Raw genomic sequence first — 27,923 nt, forward strand, 5'->3', positions numbered from 1 at the left:
ATTTGCAAATAAATTATTTAAAAATCAAATAATGTGATTTTCTGTTTTTTTTGCCACATTCTGTCTCTCATGGTTGAGGTTTAACCATGTTGACAATCACAGGCCTCTCTAATATTTTCAAGCGGGAGAACAATTATTGGTTGACTAAATACTTATTTGCCCCACTGTATGCATGTACAAATCATTGTTTTGGTTAGGGTTAGGGTTAGGGTTTTGTTGCTATGCTTTACCCGCTTTTTTTCCAACACTTTTTGCTTGTTTGGGAAATTGGGATGCAGGGGCACTTTCTCCAAAAGTGGTCATGTCACAAAAAAAAACACTTCTTTTCAGGTCACTGCAAATATCAACAAACTACAGTATAAAAAGACTGTTCACTTACGTCTGCATTTGTAGCCTTGCTTGTTGAGTCCCCTGTGAGAGGGGAGAAAAACAACTGGATTAATCAGTATTTTATTCATAATCACACCAATTTAATAATTTGGTGACTGGACCACCATTTGTTATAAGCAACTTTAGTAACTCCATGATCATTTGTGCAGTTGTGTTTCCATTTCGCCACAACCTTTTTCAAAGTCAGATCAAAAAGAGTTTGAAAATAGCTTAGTGGCTCGTTTCTATCAACGGGCTGAGAGGCCCAATCAAATTGGTAATTTTGAAGTTTCCATTAATTCCCCAGAAGGTTTGTTTAATAGCACCAGAAAGTAGGCTACACTAACCAGACAAAATCTCGGCACACTGAGCAGAATGTAGGCTGCCTGAAAAAGGTGGCGATGAACTCGTGGTTCTTAATGAAGTGGATCTTTGCCTGCTTGATGGCACCTCGTCTACGGTTGAGGGTGGGTGCCTCTTCTTCTTTTGCAGCCTGCTTGCTCTCTGTCATGCACAGAGGAAGAAACAAAGGTTTTTTTTCCACAAACTAGATGAGTTGATCATAATCCACTCAACTATATTTATTTGAAGTCTTTTTATCATCATGTTGATATCATTTTCCAATGAGCTGCACTACAGATAAAAGCTATACAAACATGGCATTTGATGAATGCTTAAGATAGAAGGAGGTAAGGAAACCCATTTTTCTCTCTTGCTCTGAAAACCTATTTTCTCAATCAGTCACTTACAAAGTCCAGTGGGGTCTCTCGCGAACACACACTCACCATATTATTTGAGAGATTTTTTATCTTCTGTTCGTAACACGCTGTATTCCTCATAGAGGAATAACTACATTTTTGACACAATTTGAGAAAGGAAAATAAAAGCAACATTACACCTTGAAAGAGAAAAAGCTTGATTTAAAAAACAAAGTGCTGTATCCATGTAACCAAAATGCAGTAAATTCTAAATATACAAGCGTGTCATAGCACTTCAACACTTTTTTCAGAGGGTGATGGCCTGGTGGTGTAGTTTGGCCAGAGTGTAGTTTGCCATTTGCCTGAAGTTAGCTGTAAAAGCCTTCAGCTACCCATAACCCAAAACAGGATAAGCACTATAGAAAATAAAGTGCTAGGTGCAAAAACAATGCTTATAGGAAAATTAACTTCAGGAAGGTCCATTTTAAGTAGGCCTCAGTAACAATTTTTGTAACATTTCATTATCCATTTACCGGTACAAACTGAAAGCAAAGCAAACAAAAGGAAACAAAATGAGTAAAACAATAGGTTCCTTTTCAGGCCAACTTACAGCCATTTAATGTGTAAATCTAGTATGTAAACAAACAAATGAAACAATCAAGGAACCCAACCATTATCTGTACAGCTGATTCTGGAGCCTAACCCAGCTGATTATCAGCAGGAGGCACAGTGAACCCTGAAACAGTTCCCAGCCCATTCACATTCTCACCACTAGAAAATCTGGAGTGTTCAATTAACCCATCATGCAGGTTTTTGTGATGTGTTTTTGGAAACCATGGACTCCAGGCATGGCTCCACTCCATGGCAGACATGCTAAGTCCAAACTTAAACTGTTCTTTTGGGAATGAATGCACTGTAAAGTAAGTGTTAGGGCATCTGATGCAGTGCTGTAGATAATCAATGAATATGAAAGCTGTATTTTTTCCCCCCACCTGAATCCACTCCCTCCAGAAAGTACTGCACTGCCATCATCACTTTCCCCGAAGGATGGAGATCCACCTAAATACACAAACATACACATAAGAACAAAGCTGTTCTGCAGCAGAATCAACTCTAGTGCCCTACCCAGAATTCAGCACGCCCGTTGGCTTTCTTGCAGCGTTCAGCAAGCACTGACACGCCTACTGTGACCTCAGCCAGCGGCTCTTCTGCCGTCTTCATCAGCAGAACCTCGAGCACCCGGCCCTCGTAGATGTGTGCATCAAAACTGGCCTTCCAGGCAGGGTACATGGTGGGTTTCCGTTGAACAAGAGTCTTACCTCTTTCTGGGAAAACGGCGGAAAGGCACTAAAAATAGCTTTGATGGTGGTGGTGGTGGTGGTGGCAGGTGACTGGAGTGGTGCTCAACAGTTTATGTAAAGCACAGTAACTTCAAGTTACTGATTCTCTCACCTGTTGTCAAGGCCTCCTTCATTTTGATTGCACAAAAAGGGGCGTCGGCCGGAGGGGGCAGAGTACCCAGGTCGAAAGAGTTGAAAGCAATCCTCAAGAAAGGAGGCATGTTGATGAGTCCCGGGAGTCAGCTGCAGCCAAAAAAAGACAAAGAAGGAAGTGTTTCCCAGGGGGACAATCTCAGATGACACCTTAGCTATGTGTGAATCAATCAGTAATTTGGAGACTATGATTTCCAACCACGGGGAAACGTGGCACCCAACTGTGTCATGAAGGATAACCAGCAGTGTCGCGGAAAATAGCCATTTTCTATTGGTCATTAACATCACTGTCGTCATTTGCAATCAATGGGTCACCATCATTGGTAGTGTAAGTGTTACTTTATGTAACTCTAGATATTGATTATTAGCAACAAGCAGACACAAGAATGCATTCAATTTTGGGAATTAATCTTTCTAATTCATCCTGATATGATGTTGTTTTTTTTAGATTTGAATTCAAATAAATTGATAGACTATTTATTTTGCAACAGTGAAAATAATTAGGCCCAATGCATTTCATATTGCCCCTCAAGGCTTACAGCTATAGAAGTAAAATACCTATTTTAATTGGTAGGGCTGGCAGTGGTTAAGGAATAAAACCTCAGCCTTGTTTTTTTTTTTTTCTAATGAATACCTAGGCCTACTACATTACTGTATAATGTTCAGATACCCATACAGCTTTAGTCTCAAACTCTCATGAAATTTCATGCATCCTATAGATTGACTTTGAGAAATAATTTGCTTCGACGTTACACCACTTTTAGAGTATTTGTCTTTGGAGGGTGAATTGTCAATGTTAAGGCTGGTGCTAGACATAACAGTCAATTGTGATTAATAAGTAAAAATAAATATTAAATAATAATGAAAACCAAATGCAGGGATAAGCCGACAGTGAAAAAGACTAGCCAACACGCATTCAGTCAGTGTATACATGCATGGTTCATCATCACAGACCTAAGTTTGTAAAGCATGAGTCATTGCCGTTGTTCTAAGCAATGCATCATAGGTTTTGTCTACCACTCTAATGTCAAATGCATCATCATTCTTGACCACTGCTACTTTAGTTAACATTCTGGTGTTTTGTTCAGCGTGAAAGGGAGCAGCAGCAAATATAGAGGACATGCCTGCCGCAACATAGCAAGCCTCAACATGTCCTGATTCCAAAACAAGCACACGGCACGCCACAGGAAGCTTGGCAATTCTTAAACCTGTACCCACCCACACTGGGACCAGCAAAATACAGCAAAGAACAGTGGGGTGGGAAGAAAAATCAACAGTAAGAAAGAAAAGCAGGAGACGGGAATCCGCAAAATCACAGTGACTAGTGTTTTGGAGTATAATCAATACACTGTGTTGTGTGAATGAGGACAGTCCACATTGATTTGTCCAGCATGTACAGTTTTGATTTGTCCCCTGTGCTAAATTTAAAATTTGTGTGCCTTTCTCCGAATTCCGCAACTTCCCCTCAGTCAGCGGCTCCTTCCAATAATGTCTTAATTGAATGACACAAATGTGCGGTTGCCGGCAAGGACGGTTTCTTCATCATTGCACTAGCAATGTTAGCTAACAGGTTTTACTATTACAGCAAAAGAACAGTTCTACAAATCAAAAGAACTGTACAAATATGTGTATTAGTCGGCCATTGTTCAAGGGAGTGATTGTTAAACTTTTAACAGCAATAGCCTCCGAAAAAAATAGTAGCTCAAATAGCTCTAAATTTTACCGTCATGACCAATTACGATTAAGTATTGCAGATTAAATATTAATTTAAAAGGAGACCGAAATGTAATTCTTAAAAGTACATTTGCTATTATATAATTGTAAGCCACTGTAACATGTGTGGATGCAAGTTTATCTCTTGATGTTTAAATGTAAAATCTGATTAAGATTCAAGTTAAATATAAACTGAAGTGTACGTACTACTCTGTCCGTGATTCTTTCGTGTACTACAATTGGCAACAGGAGCACACCTTGAGAATGAATTTAATGTGCTAATATAAAAGTAGTACGCAAACACTTGAGCTCAAGGACCATGGTCAATTTGTGAAACAGACACATGGGCCCAGTAATTTGCAGAAAGAGTAAAAAAAAAAAAAAAATTATCCATGTTTTATATGAATTTAATACATTTGCTATTTATACTTTCAATTAAAAAAAACAACCAATTATATTGCAATATGAACTTTAAACAATATAACCTATAAAACTGTTTATTTGAACTTTAAACAATATAACCTATAAAACTGTTTATTTGATCATTTTCATTTGGCTATTTTCAGTGAGTACATTATTAATAGGGGTGTAACGGTACACAAAAATCTCGGTTCGGTACGTACCTCGGTTTTTAGGTCACGGTTCGGTTCATTTTCGGTACAGTAAGAAAAAAAAAAGCAAACTATAAATGTGCTAGTTGTTTATTACACACCTTTGTGCTTTCAACAATAGGAACATTAGCCTATACAAAGCTAGAATTCTGCTCAAAAAGTAGCGGGTATTTAAAGATAATCCAACAACAATTTGCCTTTCAGACACCGCATATTGGTCAGCTTTCTTTCTGAATGAAAGAAGAAAAAAGAAGTCCTGTGCTAAAGAGAAAAGCAATCCCAATTACAAAGATTTTAACATGTATTTTACAAATGAAATGACTCTGTGAATCTTTTTTTTTTTTTTTTTTTTTTTTTTTAAAAGAACGGTTTTCAAAAGCTTTATTGGTGGATTTTTTCAAGGTAAAGTGCCACACAGAAATTAATAAATGTAATTGTGTAAGCAGGATGTGTGTATTATTCTTATTATTTAAATACATGTGTTTTAGCTCATTTCAATTTATTTTATTTAAATGGGCTATTATTTATTTTATTTTGTGTTTATATTTTACAAATGTGATGTAGTATTCATTTATATTGTATATTTTATGTTTTATAACTTTAGTTCCTATGTGAATATTAGTTCCCACTTGTTTTGTTGTGGTAGGAGGGTTTTGTATTGAACACGGGGCCGTGTTGGTTATTATTATAGCAGAGAAGACAGCAGTAAATCAACAAAGACAAGTCAACTGTGCCCCGATCTACCACTCAAGAGATCTGATGGACTCAAAAAGTGGGTTACAATTGCTATTAGTTTGAAAATCGACCGGATCCACCGTATTTTTACACGAGTGACTTCCGGTCTGCCCGATCCTAGCTACCGGTAGTAGTATTGACGCGTCAAATAATAAACTCTGCCGTTCTTTTTGCGTGCGTCGTGTTGAGCCGCTTCTGGGACGCGTCTACCACGCGGCCGCACTGCGACTGGTGTGCATTGGCTGATTGACTTTAACGCCCGCCTTTCACTGAAATCTCGCGGCGGCCACGTTGTCGTGCCGTTGACGTTTCTGGGTTATATACTGTCCTACCGTGTTGGTTCTCATAGTAGAGAAGACGGAGTAAATATAATCTACACAAAGAAACTGTAACCCGATCAACTCACAGCCTCGAAAAGTAAGGGTTACATTACGTCAGAAATTCGTTCGGTACGCCTCCGTTCCGAACCGAGCACCACGTACTGAAACGGTTCAATACAAATACATGTACCGTTACACCCTTAATTATTAATGAATTGAATGATATGAGTTTTATTTAAAAGCACCTAATTAAATTAAAGTTTAATTAACCAATTTTAGAATTAAAAAAAATATTACAAATACTACAGGCCTCTTGATAAAGTAAATTTTAAGTAAAAAAAAAATCAAAAGTAGAGGAAGGCATATATGTTGGCTTGTCCAAACACAACATTGAACTGCTTTGTCTGCATTAAGCAGTGTGTGGACATTCAGAAAGTAAGGCTGTCGTTAAATTATGTGTCTATTTTAACAACGAAAAACACACAATAACATGAACCCTAATTTCTTGAACTCAGACAACAACAGAAGAGAGGACTCGAGATATAAGGACAAAACAGAGTGGGCGGACTGTTTGCGTGCTTGGATGGGAGACAGGTTGGTCTTGAGTTCCAGTATATGGCAAAAAAAGAAGTTCTTTAATTTGAATTACAACAGATTTGCACAAATATGTACAAGGATCTTACACCGCACAACAAATATTCACTCATTCAATTTGGTTAGTTTTTGTACTGGGTGGTGCAAAAGTAGTTTTACAGTAGAAGTGTAACTTGTTTTCAAATTTTTATCTTTTTTTTTTTGCAATGATTATCGTGCAGGTTTTTTTTAAATTTTATTTAGTTATTATAACCAGTTACTTTGCACACCGTGTATAATGTGCTAACAAACTAACTGAATGTGTGCTGAGAAGACTCTTAAAGTAAAATTTAAAAATGTGGGTCAAAAGCTAAAATTTCAACACTTGAGAACTACATCTGGCATACAGAGCATCTTTGAAAACACCTGCATTGTGTTAACATTTTACACTGGTGGGTCGTCGCAGCGTGGGGGACATTTTCATGCACAGTTTGAGAGCAGACTCAAGTGATCGGCATGATTATCAACAAACTTTGGTACAACTGCAAAATTTTCCAGAACAGTCTATCTATGTACTGTATCTTTTAAAGATGATTTGTAGTCTCAGGTAACACACCTATTAGAGCACCCTAAAACAAAGGTTTGTGAAGTGGAAGAAGGTTAATAAATGGGAGGCAGGCAAAATCTGCTGCAACTGCAACATACAAGTCAAAACCCCCAAAGATGTACAATTTGGCGTATAAGCGAGTCAAGTGTTTGCGCAACCAATTTCCGCATTGGGCAAAACAGGTGAAAACACTTCCTCCCAGTGCAGGCAAGTGGTGGTACCCTACAGTAAAAGACCAAGACAAATCACCTATAGGAACTTTAAACATCTTGATTGCACTAACTCCATCCCCGGATGCATTCATACGATCACATTTTTAATCTCGCTCATCCAATCACATTAAGATACATTCATGGCCTCACAGCCGGTCTGACCTTTCAGTTACTCAGATGGTGCATTCATACCTGACATTTTTCACAAAGAAATTTGCCAGTGACTACTGCTCTATAATCTGTCTACATGTGTTGCCCCACTCTTTCTGTTGCTTAAAGGGATATACTATCTCACCCTTAGATGCAGATTGCTAGCCCATCCATTATTTTGGTCATTCCCACAGCAAAGTTGTTTAGTTGCTTTACATACACAATTTATAAAACATCATGTTCTCAGTTTAGTTCTCACGTCCAACAAAACAGCTGCCAAAATATGGCTTGTATCTTGAAAAACTTTACAGCGCATTTTATTTTTTTTAATGACAGGAGGAGGGAATGCTTTGCAAAAATGTATTGTCCCAAACCTGCAGTTGCGTTACGTGGAATTATGTCAACTCTGTCTGTGAGACCATGAAGGTGTCTGACTGTGACTTGTGATTGGATAGGTGAGTCATGAGTTGGTGTTTCTGAAAGGAGGAAGAAGATCTTGCTATATGCCTGTGGAATGAACATGAGATATTATTGATATTAACCGTTCATTCGCTGCCTGCCCTCCCAGTCAAGTGGATTAGACGTCTTTCGTCAATGGCAGCCAATGAGTTAACAACTGTGTGTACCTATAGGCTGAGTTTGACTTTCGGGCAGGGGGAGCACAACATGTTGATGACCCTGAAAGGAAGTGTCAGAAATGAACTTACATGAAATTTTTAATAATAAGTTGAAAATGAGCATTTTTTTCCCCATCATTCTTGAGGGGAATTCTAAATCAGGCTTCTTAGGACAGCTATACTTTTCGCCAAGATCGTCATCAGTTGAATATGGTACGCCATATGCCTGCTAGTTTCATGCCAATGTAGTTAGTAACTACAATTTGTATACAAAAATTGTATCCCCTGGATGGAGCCATTACGCTGCACTGATTTGCTTGATTTCCGTGTTTTGGTGATGTTGTTATCTTTGAGGTTTTAAAACATGGCCTATCCGTCCAAAAATTAATTTATTTTTTTCCTGTTGTATAATGTAACATACGTACTGAACGTTAAAAAAAGGCATTGTCTTACTGTTTTACTCGTAGGATTACCTATAAACTGTTATTACTGTAATTCAAGTCCTATATGCAGTTTCTCCAGTTTAATAAACATCAACGTCCAAAATACATAACTGTGATTCTTTTCTAGCTTCAATTAATTGTTAAGTCGACATAACTCATAACTAATGTGTGTGTATGTGTGTGTGTGTGTGTGAGTGTGCGGCCAGGGAATACAATTTTTGACGGGGGTAACAACATTGACACCGGTGGTGGCTCTGTTGTACAATTAGCGTCTTTAGTGGGGCAAATTGAAACTCATCTCAGCATTATGGCAGTGCTCTCTGGCGTTTTATGGTCCACATTTTCAATCCTTGGATCTTGCTCAGTAGTTGTTGTTGCTTTTGAAAGCTCAGGTTTGGAAAAAAAAATACGTATGTATATCTATCTTGCCTCTTCGGTTCTCAGGTGGTTTTGGCCAAGCAAACCATATGGCCGTCTAAGGTGCTAGTCACATGATCTGTTCGAAAAATAATTTTGACCCATTGTAAAAAAAATCCTTTTTTTGTTCATTTCATTCAGTTTCATAGTTTGCTTTATTGCGTTACAACTTTTATAGACAATATTTTACCGGAAAACTCTTAATTTTAAAATCATATATAGGACATGTGTGTACCGTATTCAATCTATCATCTGAGCAGACCCTACAGTGTATTTTTTGTCTTTACACAGTTAAAGGAGGGAATTTGGCAAATTTTCCATCTGATATACATACAGTGGGGAGAACAAGTATTTGATACACTGCCAATGGGTTCTCCCCACTGTATATGGAGTTTATAATGTATAAGTACAGTACGATTTTATGTCATTTTCCTGCACTAACTGAGTCATGAACATTTTTTGGAAACACTGTTTTGTTGATTTTTGTGAAAATGAACAATCTGGATTCACTTTTGTTAAAGCCCACGCACATCCCTCCCTTTTACATAGACGCGTAAAGGGCGTTGGTTTGGTCTCAATAATGGTAGGGACGACATAACAGCATAACCTGCATGTACACTTTTTGCTGGGGACGGGACATTAATAAGACCAAATATATTTGGTGAACGGGGGTCAGGGCTAAACTTCTCACCAATATGAACCTAATTAATTGATAAGCAAAATTATTAATGCAAAATAAATCTGTATTGACCTATACCAACTTTCACGCTGCAAATTTATTACGTCTTAATCTGATACTTTTTTGATAAAACAAGTCAAATAATTTTCTCTCATCTTGTTTTGAATGTTAAATGCTAGTTAACAGATTAAAGCGTCAGATTCTTCCACTTACTTTAAGTAAATATTACTATTTATTTGTATTGAGCCCATACATCTAAAAGTTGGTCATTTTTTTACCTAAATCAAGAAAAAATTGCTTTCAAATAATGTTTTGAACAATATTCTTGCATTAAGAACATTTCTCACAAACAAGTTTTTCTTTTAAGATTAAATATGCAAACTTTTTGTTTAAAATAAGTCTGTTAATCTTATTTTCAGCAAACGGTTTTTATTATGTCAAGAAATCTAAGTGCGTAAAATTGACTTGAAGCACTTCAGCAGATGCAAAATTAGTGGCGTGTTCCCCATCTCCACAACACTGACGTCTTTTTACATTACTTAAAGTGGCTGCTGCTGGCGGGGAAAAAAACTTTGAATATCCCTCGTCTTCGAACGGGGCAGGGGAGGCGGCATGCTGTATTTCTGTCGGGCTGTGAATGTGTGTGTTGGTGAACTCATGAGCCAATCAAACGTGCGTGTGAGGGGGGGAAAAATGGACTGGCACATTCAGCGAGTGAAAAGGGGCCAATGTAAGTCTGAACATAATGAAAGTACTGTAATTCACTTAATAATGGTAGGATCAATTCTTTCCTCACAACATATTGGAAGACAATCTAAATGACCAATATAACTGAAGTTATAATGCAAATAAGGTTGCTTAAAAGTTGGTGGGGATAATTTCAGCATCCTGAAAAGATGGTAGTGTTTTGTCCCCACTGTCCCTATACAAACTTACGCCCTTGTGTACTATAACCATGTTATTCCTACTACTTCATAATAAATTGCCACGAGCGGGACGCAAAGCAACACAATTGCATATAGCTCATAAAATCAGTACAGTGCACCATAATTAGAACGATAACACGGTTATGCTTGAAGGCACCAATAGCAAAAGTTGGCAGAGCTCATTTTTTTCCGTAGTCGACACGGTTGAGGGAATGACGGTGTGACAGCTCACTTATTCCATCGTATCCACGCAGCTTTATTTACTTTGCAAATACTTTTATTTATAGAAGCAGCCCAAGCATCGATGCATCGTCGTCGCCCTCGTTCGTTTGCGAAGCTAGCTACCATCGCAACAGACGCTGAAATAAGTGACAAATGAAGAGGTGCCTTAAAAAGTCTACATGGGGGACGATTTCCACAAACACGAACACGCCCGAACTCGTTGGAAAGCTCGGCCAACAGACTCAGGCAGTCAAAGACATGCTCACCTCGTCCAGAGAAGAATCCGTTGTTCGTCACCGCCGCGAGGACCGAACTTATTCTTTCTTTCTTGTCGCCTTTTTTTCACTCAATGAGTCTCTCGATTGAGGAAGTGTGGCGCGGCGCGGGCGCGCTCCCGACGCCCTCCCGGCACATTGCGACTGTGAATGTGACGTCTACCTGACACACACATTAGCGAGGACGCGCGCTCCACTGTTTGCGCATGCAGTTTTTCTTCTTTCTTTTTAAGTTTTAGGTACTTATTTAATTAAAAAAATAAATGTTGTTATAACATTGAACATATTATACTGCAGATGTTTTGTTTGTAGTCATGTTATGTTTCTTGGTTTGCATTTCGTATTGTCTTGCTGGATTTAATCCAGGGGTGTACAATTTATCACAAAAGTGAGTACACCCCTCGCGTTTCTGCAGATATTTAAGTATATATTTTCATTAGGGTTGGGAATCTCTGGCATGAAGCCGATTCGATATGTATCTAGATACAGACCCGTCGGCTAGGGCGGGCATTAGGGGGCCGGGCCCACCCTGAGAGACTGCCCGTCCCAGCTCGATTAGACTGTACTGTGTATTTATTTATTTATTTATTCATTTATTTTTAATCTTCCACAAAAACACACACACGGAGATGACGAACCCTCTATTCATACTATCTTGATCTGTCATCATTCAATTCAACCAATTTGAGCAGCGAATGAAGGCAATTTCTAGCCAATCACAGATAAGGGGGGTGGGCCGAGTAGCTGGCCATTGGGTGCTCATGTTTATCGGTGCATATATTATGTTTACGCTGAAGCACTTTAGTGAAATAAATGCACACAAAACTGCACCATTGTTTTTCGTATACGCCTCAAGTTGTACGGTTTCGGCGTAATGTGTACAAGTGAGCACTGATTTTTAAATGTGTACGTCATACGTTCAAAATCTGTATGTTTTTCTTTCTCCGTTCGGATTTTGTCACCGTTACGGCAACGAAACAATGTGCGTTACGATGCATTACTACGTTGGTTGAATGACACGAGAAAAGTCAGAGACACTGAAGACAGTAAACGCGATGTTTCATATCAAATGCTTATAGAACTACATGCGAAATGACAGGCAGCCGCCATTTTGAAGCAGTAGACTTCTCAGAAAGGCTCTGTTGTATTGAAACTTCCTAGCGAACTTAACTAACTTTTTATCTAAAATACTCCTAAATCGGAAAAATCTTGACTTGAATCTATCTTTAAATGATGAAACAGTTTTGAAACTTTAACATGTTGAAGTAGAGAGAAGGGAACGGATGCAAAAACAGTGGCAATTTTAACAACTTTAACAGTTGATTAACAACATTAAACGATTTCCAAACATAGCAAAGGTTACTATGCTTTATTTATTTATTTTTTTTAATGAAAAAAAAAAAACATGAAAGGTAACACCAGTTACTTTGCCAAGTAACTAATTACTCTTACCTTCAGGAAACGGAGTTACTAACTCAATTACTTTTTGGGAGAAGTAATTTGTTAACTAATTAATTACTTTTTAAATTTAAGATTAACAACACTGGTCATAAAGATGAGGTCTGCAGAATGAAAAGTGACGAAAGCCGAGATTTCATTCTGCCAATTAATTTGTTTCCGAACACAATTTGCCTGCAACTATTGCTGATCACTTCTCAGAATTAACCCAAGAAATGTTCCCTGACTCAAAGATTGCATCGGTAAGTCTAACTACCTTCAAGTCAAACTGAATTGCGAGCTGAAGTGCCATGAAGTGCAGCCATCAGGACATGATAGAAATTGCCAAAAGTGCTACATACAATTATAACAAACCTGCTAGTGTTATCATAAATAAATAATAAATTATGCTTTACCACTGGTATAACTGGGGGAATAAAAACATGGCATTTTAGACAGACAGGTCTATAATCATTACTTTAACCTTATACACAGCAAAGTCATTCACTTATACTTGTGCTTCCACATTTTTTTATTCCTCATCACTGTCTATATCTTTTTTGAAGGGCAGATTTTTCTTGAGGAAGATCAACTGATCGACATGTTCATGTTTAAGTAGACTGTGTTTCGTGGAAACAATATGCCGCCCTTTCCACCATTGTAGTGGGTTAATTTTCAGGGTTAAAAACTCAAGAAACTCATCTCTGAACCGCTTCACACTTCACACTAGCTCGTCACTTCAAAGTCCAACTTTTGTTTTCCTGGGTGCATTGAAAATCAATAGCTGCATGTCGCTGGCGTGGTGCGCAAACTGTCCATTGTTTTAGCATGTTACTTCGTTTCCACTACTAGTTTCGTTTTGGGCTGTGAAGAAAACGCTACGGAGCATGCGTTACAGTGGTTTTGTTAGCTCCCGCGTTGTTATGACACGCCCGTGACGATCGGGTAATGACGGCGACTACTAGCGGTTCTGCCTAAATGAATGGGAAGTTGAGGCAACCACGACGGCGGTCACAATCTAAGTGCGCTGTGTGGTGAATGAAATAAGCGCAGTATGTAAGGTAAAAGCTAAATTATCATATTAAGCAATGCATTGAACTAAGCATTAGAAGCCGATTCTTGTGCTCGCGATAGCCGGATTCTATCTCTACTATCGGTTCATTGAATATTGAATGGCTAATTACTGTCAAATGGTAACTTTACTATCGATACAGCTGTATTTCTCACCTGTAAAACCGGATATCCGGTCGTATCGGTTTATCATTCTCAAGCTTACTTTTCATGGGACAACACTGACAAAATGACACTTTAACACAATGAAAAGTAGTCTGTGTGAAGCTTATATAATAGAGTTAATTTATTTTCCCCTCAAAATAACTCAAAATATAGTCATTAATATCTAAACCACCGGCAACAAACGTGAGTACACCGCATAGAAACTACGGACATCCCTAAATGTCCAAATTGAGTACTGCTTGTCATTTTCCCTCCGAAATGTCATGTGACTTATTACATAAGTGCTGTCAGTGTTGCTGCAGAGATTGAAGAGGTGGGGGGTCAGCCTTTTAGTGCTCAGACCATACGCCGCACTCCACATCAAATTGTTGTGCCTGGCTGTCACCCCAGGAGGAACCCTCTTCTGAAGACGGTACCCAAGAAAGCCACGGGGTGAGGAGGGAGTTGAAATTCCATGTTGCCCAATGACAATCCCAAAACATCACTGCTCTAGAGGAGATCTGCATGGAGGAATGGGCTAAAATACCAGTAACAGTGTGTGAAAAGCTTGTGAAGAGTTACAGAAAACGTTTGGCCTCCGTTACTGCTGACAAAGGGTACATAACAAAGTATTGAGATGAACTTTTGATATTGACCAAATACCTATTTTCCACCATGATTTGCAAATAAATTATTTAAAAATCAAACAATGTGATTTTCTGGGAGGGGGGGGGTTCACATTCTGTCTCTCATGGGTGAGGTTTAACCATGTTGATAACTACAGGCCTCTCTAATATTTCCAAGTGGGAGAACTTGCACAATTAGTGGTTGACTAAATACTTATTTGCCCCACTGTATAAATATATATATATATATATATATATATATATATATATATATATATATATATATATATATATATATATATATATATATATATATATATATATATATATATATATATAAAATACAAAAATTATATTAAAAATGCAATATTGATTAATACTGCAATTTTAATATACATATAATTACAATTGCTAATATCTAAGTTTTTAAATGATCAAAAAAGTCCATTGCCCTCTAAAGGGCTAAATGATTTAAGTGTCCAAAAAAGTTATTTAATTTATTTGAATGTCCAAAAATAGTCATTTTCCCTCTAAAGGGTTAAAGGTCATAAGTGTCAACTTTTTGAATAGCTCTCCGCTGCAGTGACCACTGTCCCTGAAAAGGTTAAACCAAACTAGAATTAGTTTAAGCGTTAAATAAGTGCAAGCATTACTGTGAGTGAGAGGAGAATGGGGTTCTTTGCCCCACGGTTTTGCACTCACACTTGCCATAACTCCACCACCAGAGGGCATTGTTGCACAAAATCAGTATTGAAATTGTCAAAATTGTACCTAGAATAAAAATCTATTCTTTTTGCACTATAGTCACACACAATTTTGAGGTTAAAGGCAATTCATTTTTTTAGGTTCATTTTAAAAGTTTTTAGGTCTTCATTACTCTTTTTATGGGGTTTTATGCAATAGATTTACCATTGCCATTTACCATTAAACAGTATGAGGACAAAGCTACAGTTGTGAATCATGTTCCTTAGTAAGCAATTTGCTTGCTGGCTGGTAGTTTAATTTTATCTAAAAAGTTGGATGTGGTTGTCACATTTGATGGGGATGGGATGGGGAAGGCTGTTACCTCATCAACAGTTCAAGAGATTCAAATGATTTTTGTTGTCATTTACATTGGCACAGTGAAATGGTTCTCAAGCAGCTCTCAGTTGTGTACATTATATGAATAGAATAAAAAAGACCTAGGAAACTGCTATTTTACCATAAAGTCCCCCATCACATTTTTTTAACACTAATTAAATGATTGAATCTTGTCAAAGAGTATTCGAAAATCAATTATCAAGTCTCACTCAGATCCCTAACTATTAAAAAATGTGCAGTTAAAATAATTTTTGTTACTCTTTGCCTCTGCATAGTAGAAACAAATGACTTGGTCAAAGGTAAGGATTCCGGCAGAGTGCATATGAACCAATGGAAAACAGCAGTTGAGACTCGCTGACTTTATTGTGTGACGGGTTGGAATATGAAATTGAAAGTGAGTCAGAGGAGGAAGTCCTGTAGAACATGATTCCAGGGAGATTTTACGATACAAGTTTAAACTGGAGGCAGAAATTCCCCATAACACTCCGTGAGTGTGCGAGCGAGCGGACGAGTGGGATGGAGAGAGAGAGAGAGAGAGAGAGAGAGCACCTGTCAAGTCAGCAAATTTAACTGCCATTAACATTGGATCTTGGGCGCTTGAATGGTAAATATTCTAGATTTGGGCCTTTCGACTCTACACAACAGCATGGATAGCGATTGGAAATCAAATAATTTATCTGAAAATATTCAAACTGACATTTTTTTACTGGTACACTTTTAGCGACGCCAAGGCTACATGTACCTTCAACATTGTTGTCATTATCATAAAAACAGTTGTTGTCATTATCATAAAAACGGTTGCAAACCAGGAATAGCTTTTGTCCGTTCCAGGCATCCCACCTCCTGCCCATAGTAATCTTGGAAACGCTCCAACACCCTGGTAACTCAAGTTTTGTATAGATGATGATGATGATAACGATAGTGAAGAAAATAAGTATTTCAACACCCTACTATTTTGCAAGTTCTCCCACTTAGAAATCATGAAGGAGTCTGAAATTTTCATCGTAGGTGCATGACCACTGTGAGAGATTATCTGAAAAGAAAAATCCAGAAATCACAATGCATGATTTTTTTAACAATTTATTTGTGTGATACAGCTGCAAATAAGTATTTGAACACCTGTCTATCAGCTAGAATTCTGACCCTGAAAGACCTGTTAGTCCGCCGATTAAAAGTCCATGTCCACTCCATTATCCTGAATCAGATGCACTTGTTTGAGGTCGATAGCTGCATAAAGACACCTGTCCACCCCATGCAATCAGTAAGACTCAAACTTGTAACATGGTCAAGACCAAAGAGCTGTCCAAAGACATTAGAGACAAAATTGTTCACCTCCACAAGGCTGCAAAGGGCTATGGAGCAATTGCCAAGCAGATTGGTGAGAAAAGGTCCACTGTTGGAGCAATCATTAGAAAATGGAAGAAGCTAAACATGACGGTCAATCTTAACCGGAGTGGAGCCCCATGTAAGATATCATCTAGTGGGGTCTCAATGATCCTAAGAAAGGTGAGGAATCCTCTCAGCACTACACGGCAGGAGTTGGTCAATGACCTTAAAAGAGCTGGGACCAGTTTCCAAGGTTACTGTTGGTAATACACAAAGATGTCATGGTTTGAAATCATGCAGGGCACGAAAGGTTCCCCTGCTTAAACCAGCACATGTCAAGGCCCGTCTTAAGTCTGCCTTTGACCATTTGGATGATGCAGAGGAGTCATGGGAGCAAGATTTGTGGTTAGATGAGAGAAAAATGGAGCTTTTTGGTCGTAATTCTACTAACCGTGTTTGGATGAAGAAGAGTAATGAGTACTATCCCAAGAACACCATCCCTACTGTGTAGCATGGGGTTAGTAGCATCATGCTTTGGGGGTGTTTTTCTGCGCGTGGACAGGACGAGTGCACTGGATTAAAGAGAGGATGACTGGGTCCTGTATTGTAAGATTTTGGGGAGCAACCTCCTTCCCTCAGTCAGAGCATTGAAGCTGGGTCGTGGCTTGGTCTTCCAACATGACAATAGCCCAAAGCACACAGCCAGGAAAACTAAGGAGTGGCTTCTTAAGACATATATCAAGGTTCTAGCATGGCCTAGCCAGTCTCCAGACCTAGACCCAAAAGAAATCCTTTGTAGGGAGCTGTCTCAGCGACAGCCCAGAAACCTGACTGATCTAGAGACGATCTGTGTGGAGGAGTGGGCCAAGATCCCTCCTGCAGTGTGTGCAAACCTGGTGAAAAACTAAAGGAAACGTTTGACCTCTGTATTTGCAAACAAAGGCTACTGTACCAAATATTAACATTCGTTTTCTCAGGTGTTTGAATACTTATTTGCAGTTGTATCACACATATAAATTCTAAAAAAAAAAATCATACATTGTGATTTCTGAATTTTTCTTTGTAGATAATCTCTCACAGTTGACATGCACCTACGATGAAATTTTCAAACCACTCCATGATTTCTAAGTGAGACAACTTGCAAAATAGGGTGTTCAAATACTTACTTTCTTCTCTGTATATGAAAAGAATTTTACTGTACTGTTTTGTGCCATCTCACATATCATCTCTAAATTTCTTAAATACTGATCTAATATCATTTTATAGTCATCTTTGTTTCTGATTCTTGCGATGCCTTTTAGCCTATTTTACTATATTTGTGATATTATGCACATTTATTGTTACAAATTTGATTGATATATAATCCAAAAGATTATTTAAAAAATGTACACAGCTATTTCATTTTGGTTTTGGTAGTAACCGTTGCCACACCACAAAACACAAACGGATAAACACATAACACAGTTGCTTTGCCCTAATGAGGAAGCGACAGACTTGGCTCCTGTTTTTAGAGGATCTTTTCTTGTCTATAAATAAAATGTCCTCGCACTATCATGTATTTTATGCCTTCACAGCACATACACCAATGAAGCATGCCAGCTATTACTTCTATAGCACAAACACGTAAACAATAATTTTATAGATCCGAACATTTTTGGAAGACCAACAGATCAATACGAAAGATGCTAAGTTAGGGCAATTGCACTGGTTTCTGTGTGGAGGAGTGGGGGCACATCTTCATTAAAAGACCGTATAGTGGAAAATATCCAAAAACAGTACTAACAGGCGTATAGTCTTTATCCTCTGAGAAAAATGACTTATAATCACATAGTATTCAGAAGTCAGCAGAGTAGCGAATTTTCCAGGACAGTAAATCCATACATATTTTGCACATACACAATGAGTATTGTTTGACAAGTTTGACAAAAATATTTTAATTTAAAAAAAAAAACTGTATTTATTATATACCCATAGGTAAAAAATTTGGGTCACTGGCAGGATGGACAGATTAATATTAGCATTTCATCCCCACAAAAATAAATAAGTAAAATGTATGTTTCATTAAAACTACTCTCACAATTACAATTTAGTCCACAAATGTATACCTTTCATGCACGAATTATGACTTTTTTTTTTTTTTAATTGATACACAGTACTCATTGATGGCGCAAAATATCCAATCTATTTTAACTGGATAGGAGTGGATGTTGGACATCTAACTTTGTCAATGGCACTGAAACATTAGCATTCACGGACAGTCTTCCCACTTTAAATTAATTGGATGTCTATTAATGGCATGAAAATAGTCAAATGCCATTAAATAAAATCAACTTTAGAGTGTTGGTTGGGGCCATAAGTAGTGTGTTTTTCTAAGTGTTTTTAAATGAATTTTAACTCCATTATTAAGCTTTTATTACCCATTGTATTAATTGATACATTGGTAACACTTTATAATAACTATCCGTTTTACTAGTTAATAGATCATTAGTAAACTGTTGATAAATGATTTATTGTCGATTTGTGAAGTATTTGTTAACAGTTTGTTAAGTATTCACAGGGTGTTCTTAACCTGAAACACAGTTTGTGTAGAAACGTTTCAAGTTTTCGTGTGTAACGTTTGCAATTTCTATCTTTTCAGGTTAAGAAATGCCGCTCACTTCAAAAGAAAAGGCATTTTGCAGGCAGCGCTCATGTTGCACATTTACGAAAATCTGCCATATAACCAACAAATATTTGTACTTTTCTTTGTATATTTAACCAATAAAACCTATGACCTTCAACATAAAGTGTATATAGTTTTATTAAGATCCATCAACTAGCATGGGCATTTAGAATGGGGTCAACCATATTGGAACACACTGTAAATGCTTAACAAACTGTTAACAAATACTTCACAAATCAACACTAAATCATTTATCAACAGTTTACTAATGATCTATTAACTAGTAAAACGGGTAGTTGTTATAAAGTGTTACCGATACATTTATTTATATAATTATGAAAAAACATAAGTATACAAACATGATTAAAACATCAATAGACAATAATAATAATAATAATAAAATAATTACCAAAAACAGTATTTTTAATGACTAAAAATAGTCATTTGCTGTATAGATGGTTAAAGGTGTTAAGGGCCAGCTTTTGAATTGCTGTGCACGCCAGTGACCACTGACCCTGGTTAAGTAATGGAATGAATGTACTGTGGCTTGATAATCACCTCTGGTGTGGTGTTAGTTTTTTTTCACATAGGGATAAATAGTGGGCCCGGCTTGCATAGTTTATTTTGCGTCAAACACCCCCTCATATGTGCTATTATAAGGCTTTCCTTAAAATATGTTGATTTGAGCTTGATTGCCTGTCTGCTAGTGTTGTTCTAGTGGGAGATTACAGAACGGTGACACCAAAAAAATGTAGTGCTTGGAGAATGAGCAGACGGCAGCGTGGGTTTTCCTCTCCGTGTCTTATGGATGGAAGGACAGAGCTTTATTTAAAGATTCCAGGGTGGTGGAAGAGGTGTAGCGCCTTGGCAGTGTGGGCTACAATCCATTTGGAAAGTGGGACGCATTTGTGCAACACTTTACTTTTGACTTCACTGTCTCTTGTTTACACCATCTGGAAGGTGATGAGAAGCACAAGATTAAGTGCAAACCCAGAAATAAAGGAAAGACATCAAGTTGACACAGTTGTTTCTTATTCCTCCGCAAATATTATGTAATGTAATCTTGTTAGTCTCCCTTGAGGATGTGCTACCCACACACCCCATCAATGTAAGATGAAAAGCAATGTGGTTAATGCAAGGGCGTAGGTTTGGTTTCAACATTGGTAGGGACGATATACAGTCACAGCATAACCTGCTCGTACACTTTTTGCTGGGGCATTAATAAGACCAAACACATTGGGTAAATGGGGGTCAGGGCTACATTTCTCACAAATATGAACCTAATTAATTGATAGGCTAAGTGATCAATGCAAATTAAATCTGTATTGATTTACACTAACTTTCATGTATACTGATTCAAGTGAGAAACCCTTCGTTTCCGACCTTTGTTTTGAAAAACTACTCAAGAAACATTTTTAAAACTTCCAGGATAAATGTCTGGATTTTATTAACAAATTTAAATTGCAATATTTGAACGTAATTTAAATTATAATAATAATCTTAACTATCCAGGAATGAAAAAAAAATAATTTGTATTAAAAATCACTCAGCATTGTCTGTCTAAATGAATATATTAAATATAACTGAAAAAACATCTTCGTCAGGGATTAGCAAAAAAAATAAAAATGGAGCCTTCATTCAGGTAAAACACTACTGCTTTTGTCCACAAGCATCTCTAAAGTGCATCAGCGGGATGAATTCAACTTTTTACCTCAATTATGATCGATGTATGATTATCTGAAAAAATGTTTGCATAGGCTGCAAATAAAAATAATTTTAAATAAATAATTTACAAAATAAATACATACATTTTAATTAATAAATGAAATGCACTAATATGTATTTGGTTTCAAAAGTGTCAAGTCCCAACATGCTCTAGCCTTCTTTCCTTCTAAACCAGGCCGTTTACAAGAAGAAAAGCATCAGCATGTTTTTTTTTTGTTTTTTGGTTTTTTTTTTTTTGCTTTTTTCTTTGACTGTCAACAATTTCCTGTGAAACACAGACTGCGTCCTGGAACTTCTCTCTCTAAGCAGCTTCGTGCTCTCGTTTTTCTGGTTCGAAAATTTCTGGCAGAGTTCACATTTCTCACAGTTTAATTAACGATAACAGTAGAAAACACATACAGAAGGACACTTCTCGCTAAGCAGCTTCATACTCGAGTTTTGCAGTTTAGCAGGTTCACACAGTTTAATGTAATGCTAACTCTGATGCAGGTCGGACTTTCAGTAGCTAAATCAGTGGTGTGCTTCCCACCTCCACAACATTGACGTCTTTTACAGTACTTACAGTGGCTAGAGCTGGCCGAAACAAAACTTCTATTATCCTTCTCTTTGAAAGGGGCGGAAGAGATGACATGTTGTTTTCTAAGTTGGGGCTGGCTGCATGTGCATGTGGTTGTGGGGGGTCAAGTCATCAGCCAATCAAACGTGCGCTTGAGAGGAAAAAAATTCAGCAAGTGAAAGGGGGTAAAAATAAATCATTTCATAATGGTAGGATGAATTCTATTTTTACAATATATGGGAAGACAATCTAAATGACCTATATACAGTAACTCAACTCATTACATAATGCAAATAAAGTTGTTTAAAAGTTGGTGGGGACAATTTAAGCATCCTGAAAAGTCGTTAGTGTTATGTCCCTCCTGTCCCTATGCAAACCTACGCCCTGGGGTTTAAGCCTTTTCTTAGTCTGGAACAGAGAAAATCTAGACAAATATTCAGTGGCAAAAACTAAAAAAAAAAAAACACACACAATGAATTAATTATATTTTTGGACGATTTACATTTTATTTTAGCATCTTAACTTTACTTGAGGGTTTATTTTTCTATTTTTTAAAATTGAGCTCCTGCATGTAACTTTAATTATTTACATTGTCAACATGCTCATTACTTTTCTCAACGTATAAGAATGTCGGAAATACCCAAAAAAGATCCAAATAGAGATTATAAAACTCAAGTGAAGAGGAGTTTCATAAAAAGCAGGGGAAACTGACTACACTGAACAACACCCATTCTGTCTTGGATTACTTGTTTTTTTTCACATGCTAGGTGGTTTCTTGAACATAAAGGGGCTGAATATAAGATCATATCATCATATACTATTGTCAAGATATAATGTCCGTTATAGCAAAGTGGGTGAGTTTTTTTCTTCTTCTACAAACTCCCTCTTTTAGTAAAAAAGTTCAATACTTCTGCATTTAGCTCATTAATTATCTTAAGACATATAAACAATGTTGCCTATGATGTTCTGCAGGTAATAACTAAAGAACAAAATAAGACCAGAAACAAACTTTTTTATTATGATGATGAAAGATGGGAATCTTCTTGTTTTTGTAAGTTCTGTGTAGCCATGGAACACAATATTCTGTGGAGCTTGAAAGGGGGTGTCTTGTGACATGATGTTTCGTAGTGTATGGGTTAACAGCCTTTTTTTTTTATATATACAAATATTTGTATTTCTGCTTAAGTAGACCTTATGTACCATACATTAGCCACCTCTGCAACTTTCACCTTCTACCACTCACAAAAACCACACATAATTTAACTTTTTTTTGTTTGTTTTTGTTTTTTTTTTCTTCAGTCATTAATGATTTTAGAGCTGAGCAAGTTACACATTAGGAATGTGTGTGTGTCCAGTGATATTGAGTAGACAATGCAAGCGCGTGTCGAGTGGTAATTGATTGTTTCTCTCTACATTGTGTCTCCCTGCGGCAACATAGAAGTGAGTTTGGACGATCACACATGCTGATGCAGCATTGGGAAAGAAAATGCTTCTGTGTCCACATAGTTACTAACCCAATGCAGGCCAATTAAATGTCAGGCTAGCCATTTCACAAAGGATTTCAGCAGCTAGTTTTGTGCAAACCTTTCTCCTATGCTCTTGGTTAAAGCTGGTTAGATATTTATATACCACACAGTATTCATTTTGACACCTTAACACCATCCCTGCTTTTACTTCGACAGAAGTAAGCCAACGTAACAAGTTTTGAGCATGATAAGTCTTTATGGACACATAACCAAATAGGCCAACAATTAATGTTCAGTTTTGATAACAAAGAGAATGAATACTAGTATATTTGGTTACACTTTATTTGAACTCGGTGTCATAATACTGTCATAATGATGACTTGAGACCTGTCATGAATATGAATGAGGGATTATGACCGATGTCATTGAGTGTCACGTAGTAAATTATGTCACTTTTATTCCAATATTGAGATTTTTTTCGAACGTCTTTAGGTTAGGATTAGAGTTTAGGGACTGTGTTAGGGTTAGGACACTTACTGACATATGTCATATGTAGAGATGACCCGATCGATCAGGATGCCAATCAATCGGGTCTGATCACGTCATTTTCAAAGTATCGGAATCGGCAAAAAAATATCGGACATGCCTTTTTTTAATATATATATATATTTTAATTAAATCGTTTCCTAATTGTATTTAAAGTGCATGTGACACGAAAAAGCATGTTTATTTCATAATACACGCGGTGAATGATATGGACCGCTTGGATGTGTGTGGAAGCGATCGCTATTTTCATTGTTTTTTTAATCCCGCGCCATGAAAATGAGTGACTTCCGGCTTCGGTCTTGCATTGAGGAGGAGGGCGCTGTGACGTGTACGGTAGAAGACGTCCTCTTCGCGCTACAGTGTACTGTTGTGTATGAGGACGAAGGATTCAGCTGATTTTGCGGATTAATACGTTTATTTATCACATCACGCCAGCCAAACGGCTGCAGAAAAATCATTCTGTATGAGGGAGAGGCGTATGCGCCTTTTTGGAGTTTCAAAAGGTTCCCATTCACCGTGGATATTTACTGTGGGACCATTGGACTTACGAGGAAGTGAGTAAACATCTTGTTTTGTATTATGTCAAATGCGAATACAGCGATTACAAAGTAAACACTACAAACTTCCTTTAAATAAAGGACTACTTACGTTTGATCATTGATAGGCATGTAAAAAGCTCTCCTCATGCTCATTAGCAGAACGTTAGCTGCACAACAACTCCAGCCACCCTCCTCTGGGGAACGAACTGTAAATTGCTCTCCGCCAGGCGGTTTGCCGATCCACGAAGACAATCGACAACCGGGTCGTCATGTCAAATAATCCAGGCTAGTTATGTGTGATTTTCCACTTCGAAGGCTTTGAAACATCACTCGGTTCGGGTTAGCATGTCGGCTAGCTGTCACGCCTTCTGGTTTGTTTACATTCTCCGAAGCCGGGAAGGGAAATGAGTGACATATGTCCGATTTAGGTGTCATAAAATATCGTTCGGGAGGTGCGACAGTAAAGGTGAAGTCGACAGTTTTGACCATTATGGAGTAATTTTGCCATGTCGTCCTGAATAAATGCATTTTTATTATTTCATATTCCATTCAGAACAAGACTGATATTTGTCATGACCATGCCATTTATTTAGCATTTGGGGAAAATACTTGGATAAAAAGAATATCCTGTAAAAATATTGAAGTAAAGAGACGGAAACAATGACATTTTGCCGCTCTCTTCGTCGCGTTTTCCTCGTTGTGAATAGTTCCCCCTCGGCGGGCTGACTGGTCCTTTTCAAGCCATTTATGTAGCTATTGGGGAAAAATACTTGGATAAAAAGAATATCCTGTAAAAATATTGGAGTAGAGAGACTGAAACAATGACATTTTGCGGCACTCTTCGTCGCGTTTTCCTCGTTCTGAATAATTCCCCCTGAATGGGCTGAATAGTAAAACCGATGAGCCTAGTCTACCGCTGACGTCATCCACCTGTTGGGGACGCTAAAGCCCTATAATGGTAGGCGTGGCTAACCGGCAGATTAAAAGACTAATTTCTCGTCATCTGCGCTTTGCTAAATTGTTGTATATAGTCGAATCGTCTCAAAATATGATTCTAATTCATATAATAATGCCATTTAAGACTTTTTTTTTCTCGTGTCGTATGCTCTTTAACGTTACAGACATATGTTACACTCATCCAGAGTCTTTAGTTTAGGCTTAAAGTAGGGTTATCGAATTTATTGCGTTAACGGCGGTAATTATATATTTCTTTTAATTTATCACGTTAAAATATTTAACGCAATTAACGCATGCGCTGCACGACCCACTCACGCATTGTATCGCACAATCTGTAATGGCGCCGTTTTACCTATATATAGAGCTAAAAGGAAGTGTTAAATGAGTAGAGTGAATTATGGCAGCCTTAGGAGCATTTTTTTAATTGGCTAAAGCTTTACAATCCCTCTCCCACTGATTAGAAATATCGTGGGACGCAATGTGGGGAAGAAAGGTAGTAGTTGATTTTTTTTTAACACCCTATGTTATTTCCAAACGCAGAGAAGATATATCAATTGGTACCACTACGCACAGTCATGGTTGCACTTCCCATCATGCATTTGGGCAGAACAGTTAAATGGCTACAGTATCATTTACTGAAAGCTCAACAAATACACTAAATTGCAATATTTAGTCACAATATACAAAGTCACATTTATCCTTTATGAATTACAAGTCTTTCTATCCGTGGATCCCTCTCACAGAAAGAATGTTAATAATGTAAATGCCATCTTGAGGATTTATTGTCATAATAAACAAATGCAGTACTTATGTACTGTATGTTGAATGTATATATTCGTCCGAGTTTTATTCATTTTTTTCTTAATGCATTGCCAAAATGTATATGATCGCGAAAAATTATCGGGAATGATTGGAATTGAATAGGGAGGGGGAAAAAAAGCAATCGGATCGGGAAATATCGGGATCGGCAGATACCCAAACTAAAACGATCGGGATCGGATCGGGAACAAAAAAAACATGATCGGAACAACCCTAGTAATAAGCATTCAATAATGTTCATGACAGTGTCATGTCATAATTTTGACAGTCTAATGACAGTCTTATGATTCCGAGTTAAAATAAAGTTACCGCATGTTTATTATTGTGGTTGTAATTTCCAACAATATAAACTGCACAGCATCATATTGTTTTGCTTGGTGCCTAACACAAAATAATGGGCAAACATTTCTTTGTGGAGCATTAAACTACATTACATCCTGAAACTGAAAACTAATTACCAATGAGGTTGTCATTACTATTTTTGTAAGTCTGCTGCGCAAAATTAAAGAATAGAGCAACTCGATGTGTGACAAGACTTTACTGCGGCACAAAGGTCAAAGAAATCCCCTGTAAAGATATCCAAAAAATAGCAACAGAATGGGGTCTAGAAATGGAGGGCAGAGTGATGAATGAGCTGCCCTCAATGTAGAGCGAGCCTGTCTGCAATTTCTTAACTTTCACAGAAAGCTGGCCTTCCTCTTGACAATATTCTGGGTCAGCGGGCCTCAGGGAGAGTGGAGAAACGGAGCAGACACGGCCTTTCGGCTGGCCGTGCAGCACTCTGTTGACATCAGTGTGAGCTTCTGAAAGAGCATTGGACGGATGTTTCCATAACATTACATACTGTCCTGTATAGCGTGCTTAAAGTCAATAACAGCCGGCGGAACGTCAATATTAAGACCAACATTCATCAACGGGGCACATATGGTTTCCATTGTTATGCCCTTCTTTGCTTCAATGTGATGTTTTGGAACTAGGCTCAATAAATCAACAAATATACGTAGTACAAAGTCCAGTGCAGCCGATCAGTAACATTTGGCTGTCAAACGGGTGCATTATTGACTAGACGAGAACAGTGATGTCAAAACAAGTGCAGCGTGAAAATCTCCAGTTGCACTTAATTGGTTAAAAAATAAGGATTTATTTACTACAAGTCACGTACTGTATCTATGTTAATCTATCTATGCGAGTTATATTCAGTACTGGCCAAAAGTATTGCAACCCCTGCAATTCTGTCAGATAATGCTCAGTTTCTCCCAGAAAATGATTGCAATTACAAATGCTTTGATAGTAATATGTAATATGAAAAAACACAAAAGAGAATGGAAAAAAAATACTGCACACGGAAGACACAGGAACATTCAGGTTCTTTGGAGATGGATTTGTAGCCTTGAGATTGCCCATGCTTCCTCGCAATTTTGCTTCTCAAGTCCTCAGACAGTTCTTTGGTCTTCCTTCTTTTCTCCATGCTCAATTTGGTACACACAAGGACACAGGGCAGAGGTTGAGTCAACTTTAATCCATTTTGACTGGCTGCAAGCAGTGTTGTTAATCTTACTTTAAAATAGTAATTAATTACAATTACAAATTACATCTCCCAAAAAGTAATTGAGTTAGTAGCTCAGATACCTGAAAGTTACATGGCGAAGTAACTGGTGTTACCTTTCATGTTTTTTTTTCATTCACAAAAAAAAAAAAAAAAAAAAAAAACAGTAACCTTTGCTATGTTTGGAAGTCATTTAATAATGAAAAATGTATGAATAAACCGTTAACGTTGCCGGATTTGCTACTGTTATTGCATTAGTTCCCTTCTGTCTACATTCGACATGTGAAAGTTTTAAAACTGTTTCATCATTTAAAGATAGATTCAAGTATAGATTTTGCTGATTTAGGAGTATTTTAGATAAAA

At 37.5% G+C, this 27,923-nt stretch overlaps 1 protein-coding gene across 4 annotated transcripts in view; it reads right to left on the reverse strand.

Annotated features, from left to right (window-relative positions):
- prkcda (protein kinase C, delta a) overlaps positions 1-11,195 on the reverse strand; it is a 33,811-nt gene extending 22,616 nt beyond the window's left edge. The window contains exons 1-8 of one of the 4 annotated variants that reach the window (XM_057845047.1): positions 11,052-11,160; positions 8,024-8,159; positions 7,856-7,957; positions 2,520-2,650; positions 2,193-2,392; positions 2,060-2,126; positions 717-873; positions 380-411 (exon numbers count right to left, since the gene is read on the reverse strand). In XM_057845047.1, the coding sequence (XP_057701030.1) occupies positions 380-411; positions 717-873; positions 2,060-2,126; positions 2,193-2,392; positions 2,520-2,628 (565 nt within the window). In that variant the 5' untranslated portion in view covers positions 2,629-2,650; positions 7,856-7,957; positions 8,024-8,159; positions 11,052-11,160. Of the gene's footprint in view, positions 1-379; positions 412-716; positions 874-2,059; positions 2,127-2,192; positions 2,393-2,519; positions 2,651-7,855; positions 8,160-11,051 lie in introns of all 4 variants that reach the window. The other 3 variants (XM_057845048.1, XM_057845046.1, XM_057845045.1) reach the window with 3 other exon arrangements.
- Positions 11,196-27,923: the final 16,728 nt, after the last annotated feature.

Source organism: Corythoichthys intestinalis, chromosome 9 (assembly GCF_030265065.1).
Source record: "Corythoichthys intestinalis isolate RoL2023-P3 chromosome 9, ASM3026506v1, whole genome shotgun sequence".
Taxonomy (NCBI): Eukaryota; Metazoa; Chordata; class Actinopteri; order Syngnathiformes; family Syngnathidae; genus Corythoichthys; species Corythoichthys intestinalis.